General features: G+C 44.5%; 1 protein-coding gene across 1 annotated transcript; it reads right to left on the bottom strand.

Moving 5' to 3' along the window:
* Positions 1 to 2,410: 2,410 nt before the first annotated feature.
* On the bottom strand, positions 2,411 to 3,633 carry LOC119096556 (voltage-dependent L-type calcium channel subunit alpha-1D). The gene is made up of 4 exons (XM_037219460.1): positions 3,625 to 3,633; positions 3,287 to 3,411; positions 2,696 to 2,762; positions 2,411 to 2,533 (listed from the first exon to the last, which is right to left on the bottom strand). Exons 1-4 carry the CDS (start codon positions 3,631 to 3,633, stop codon positions 2,411 to 2,413), a joined length of 324 nt encoding a protein of 107 aa, XP_037075355.1.
* Positions 3,634 to 4,785: the final 1,152 nt, after the last annotated feature.

Raw genomic sequence — 4,785 nt, 5'->3', positions numbered from 1 at the left:
TTTTATTAAGTTTGGCGCGGACAGCACGAATGCTTGAGCCGTAACTGCGAACGTTATATCCTTTTCGATCAAATAATTTCATAAAAAAGCTTCCTCCTCAAATTGCTGAACGTGTGAATTTGATCTATCTGATGTTCCTAAGATGACTTTTGCGGGCGACTTTTGATCACGCGTTTATTAAAGAGCTCGGATGTTTTCTCCACGACTATTACCGTAGGCAGCTTTGTAACTGAAACTTAATGACAGCGTATAAACGTGAAAGTTTCGCTTTCATTGGTATGACATATATGGAGTAACAGGAAGACATGCTCATGTCGGACGACACACTTAACGTCGCCTGACCTGCGATCGAGTTCACAGGTGAATCAGGGATCACCAAGCCGAATTTTTTCAACTGGCTGCTGAGAAGACGGTGTCTGGTTACGGGTGGTTGCGTCATAGAAATGAATAGAAGGCGAGATATCACCGATTGAGAGATTTGTAGATAAGACAATACTAATAGCCTTGTTCGTCGTAGAATGAGCACTAGAATGGAAATAGAGATGGTTTGATATGTCGGCTACAGGTTAGATTTTGTCATCGCTTTTGTTTTGTTAACCGCAAAAGCGCATCACTCATTGCCTGGGATCCAGCAGAGTGGTGATTTGCAAAGATCAGGCGTCTAATTTTACTCTGTTTTGCACGGATATTACTCTTGTTTTACTCTTGCGCACATAATGAGATTGCCGGAGCACTAAAATCCGCCGATGTAACTCAATCACTGGAGGCTAACTCGGGCCGGCCTGCACGTAAACTGATGGCCATAATACGGCGATCCAGAAAAAAAACACTTAAATTCATGCCCCGGATTTACTACCGTGTGCATTCGACAGCACTGGCTCAGAACTATCAGATGCAAGTGAAGCCCACTCATCGGAATTTCTTTTAGATCGTATTCAGTTGACTCATCCCCCCTCGGATAGCTTATCACCGCTGCTGGCGGGCGGGCGGAACTGTCGATTCACACAAACACGGCATACGATCTGTAACCATTTACATTTGCGCACGGAAGGTTTAATCTCGCATAAACGGTGTTATTCTCAGAGCACCCTCGGCCGGCAACGAAAATTTTGTATCGGCCGACGCGACCACCTTTGTTCAAATTACCCTATCACAGCGCACAACTAAAGGTGGCCGACCACAATGCGGATTGATGTCTATAAAACCTCGACTCTTGAAAACGTAGCATAATTGAACCTGGAGATTGGAACTCTGTGCGCTCAATGCCACTCTTATAGTGGTATTAGGTGCCCGTGCAACACATTCGTCATATTTTATTTTCATATTTTATTCTGTCGACATCCCCAATGCGTATCACTCGATGGTTAATGGACCGCCGGAGTGTTGATTTGCAAAGATATGACCTGCAATTTCACATATTCTTGCTTTCGCGCTGCAGGTGCTACCTAGCGCACACGATGTCGGAGCACTACCGCCGGGAATGTAAACTTCTGATCGGCTGACAGGACTTTGTTTATCAAATCACCTTTTGACAGAACGCACCTAACGTTACGCACGCATGCAACAGCATGTTATGCCCTTTATAGTTGACTCACGCTCGGTGTAGGTTTGTGGCGGACACATTTGGGTGGAAAAACCAAGCACCTAGCTTCGGAACATGACTGAGTATCTGGTGAACAGCAACGTGCCGAAGTGGTTGTATATGAAGCAAAACACAACATGCGTCATTGTGTCAAGAAGCACTCTATAGCCTCCGAAGTCTCCGAAATCTCTCCCGGAACATATGCAAAAGATATAGTCCGTTTTGGCAAGGAATTGCACTAGGTTCATCCCGAAGCTGTGCTTTTGGCAACGAGTGGCAATCATGCAGATGAATGGAGGAATTGAAAAAACTGATGATTTGAGGCGTCGAAGCATACGTTTGAATAGAAGTGGGTTAGGTCTGTTGTACCGTTGTTATTAATGACGGAATATCTGGCGGTCAATCACGCGCAATGTCCTAATTAGGCGTCGTGAGGGTTTTAACATCCTCAAAACACATTCTGATTCTGGTGCTATATTTTTGCATCACAATGTACACGAGTATCCTCGTCACTGATAACAGAAACATGAATGGCGTAGTCACTGATGAACAGCTAATCGCCCTTTTATAGAAACACAGAGTATTGACGACGAAACGACACACAAGTGACAACATTGTACATAAGATAAGGGTGAAACTTGTAACAGGGAGCACATCCATGTGGATGTCGTTTAAGACATATGTACCTATCTACCTATATAAATATAAATATATATATATATATATATATTTATATATATATATATATATATATATATATATATAGGTAGATATATATATATATATATATAGGTAGATATGGATATTAAGGATGACCAAAAAATGTTACTAGTTGTAGCGAGGCCTGTAGCCAACAATCACACGCTCATACTGAGGCTCGTAGGAAGCACGGACCTCCTCCTCATCTTCCTCTTCCTCCTCCTCCTCCTCCTCAGCGGGAGCTTCATATGTCTCCTCGTCGTCGTCGTCATCAGACACCTCAGGGGTGGGGTACTCGGTGGGCACGGGGGTGGGCAGGTGGTCGCCCTGCGGCTGGAAGCCGCCCTCGCCGGCCGAGTACACCACGGTGTAGGTGACGCCGTCGGGGGCCACGTAGCTGAACTGGCCGCTCACACTGTAGCTGTCGTCATCCTCCGTCTGGCCAAACTCCGACACCGAGATGCCGTTCTCAGTTTCAAAACTGCAATCATGACGAAACAGCTAAATGATGCGAGTAATAAGCGATGAGTACGTATTCAGTGTGCCTCATAAGCATTTTTGAGAGTTATGTGGATAACTGAATGGCGTAAGTAAAGAATAGCGGCGATGTTGGTTGGTGAAACCAAACGTACACAGAACACCGACACGAGCGGGTCTAAAAAGACAATCGGCAAGGGCATGTGCCGGCAGCCAGTGTGATTTAATAGTGACCCGGGTTCATGTTTGTATGCTTAACTGATCTTTAGCCTTCCATGTATTTACCACTTTATTTTAATGGCTTGAGACACGAGCCCAGGACAAACGGTGCGATGCATGAATGGCTCTAATCAGAAATGAACTCAATGGCATGGTGTTCAAAGACACCAAATTCATTTTCAACATTGCTTTGGCCTGTCATTTGTGACTTTCCCGAGTTGGTATCTGACCATGCATATATCGGACTAATTTTGATGTCATAATAGTGGTGTAATACGGGCAGCGTCAAAGTCTTCCTCATTGACTTACGACTGTTGGTAAGAGTGGTCGTCGTTGTGGTCGATGTTCTGTCTGAGGATCTCGACGATGTCCTCTTCGTAGGCAGAATCAGACGGAGCGGCGGCTGCCACGGCCAGAACGGCGGCGAACACGAACTGAAACGAAATGGACGTTAGATGCATGCCTCGCACTATTTATGAGATTAATTTAAGTCAGGAAATAGGTAGCGCTGTGCTGTGAGAAGCGTTTAAACGTGACCATACATTTTTTTACTGTGGTATTCGAATTCAGTCTTGTGTCTTGCGGGATGGTGTGAAAACTTTCAAACTTCACTCGCGTGTCATTGTTTTAACGACGCCGGTACTCACCAGCTTCATGCTGAGTAGATGCAGTTCGTCAGTAGTAGACTGATATCCTCACCGCCCGTCGCTGTGTCTTTTATACTGTCAGCTGTTATTGAGCCATCGCAGACAAGGACGCCGTTAGGTCACCAGAGACTGTCGCGTGGGGCCAGTGAGGCGGGTTTGCTCGATATTTCACATCTTAGAGGGCCAACCAATGACGGTGCTAACTACAGGGGTGATGAGAGCATGCATCCCTCACTTTTCAACACCCTTTGGCAGCCAACTTGCCCCCGCACGACACTAAGGCGCCCTTACTAGGATCTCTTGGAGTACATCAAGTTTTGACTGACTATATATGATCTGGCTGCTCCATCTAGATTCTTGCAAACGTCCACCAGATACTGATCTAGTTTTATGGACATTCATGATAGTCTGGTCCCCGTATGCTGGTTCCCATGTGTGCATAAACGCTTTGTAATATGCGGGGGCAACCATGCATTTTCTCAGATTTTTTGCGTGCTTGCAGGGTGATTTCAATTTCCTTCGTTGTTTCTGGGAAGTCATAAATATGTTCGCCTGCATTTATTCACTTTATTTTAAGCTAGATAACGTTTAGTAATGTTGCAAGAAATTTGTTTGTCATTTTCAAGTGTAGATCAGTCGGACCGAAAACATTCAAATACGACGAAATACGAGACGTGCTCAGCAAGACATATTTAAACGTGTATCATCACTTAAAACATTGTACATCCGAGGATGAGGTCTAAGTACCAAACAAACACGGACATATGCACAATCCATTTCCCATCATTTTGAGACCATAGCAAGCTCAAGACATTGAATCAACCTGTCATTGGTGACTGAATAGGTCTGAAATGATACATGGCCTAAGCTGTGACGATTGATAGCCTCGTAATGGATTTTGGAAAGTACATTAGACGTACAGTATTGCTTTCTGCGGAAATTATCGTATGTAACATTTTTATTAAGTTTGGCGTGAACAGCACGAATGCTTGAGCCGTAACTGCTAGCGTTATGTTCTTTTCAGTCAAATCATTTGATTCAAAGCTATCTCCTCAGGTTGCTGAACTTTAGCTGATGTTCCTAAGATGGCTTTTTAGGACGACTTTTGATCTCGCGTTTATTAAAGAGCTCGGGTATTTTATCCACGACGACTACCGTAGG

This window comes from Pollicipes pollicipes, unplaced genomic scaffold (genome assembly GCF_011947565.3).
Source record: "Pollicipes pollicipes isolate AB1234 unplaced genomic scaffold, Ppol_2.1 Scaffold_4295;HRSCAF=5057_pilon_pilon_pilon, whole genome shotgun sequence".
Classification (NCBI taxonomy): Eukaryota; Metazoa; Arthropoda; class Thecostraca; order Pollicipedomorpha; family Pollicipedidae; genus Pollicipes; species Pollicipes pollicipes.
Note: the sequence above shows the minus strand (reverse complement) of the source record. Positions and strands in the feature narration are given on the sequence as shown.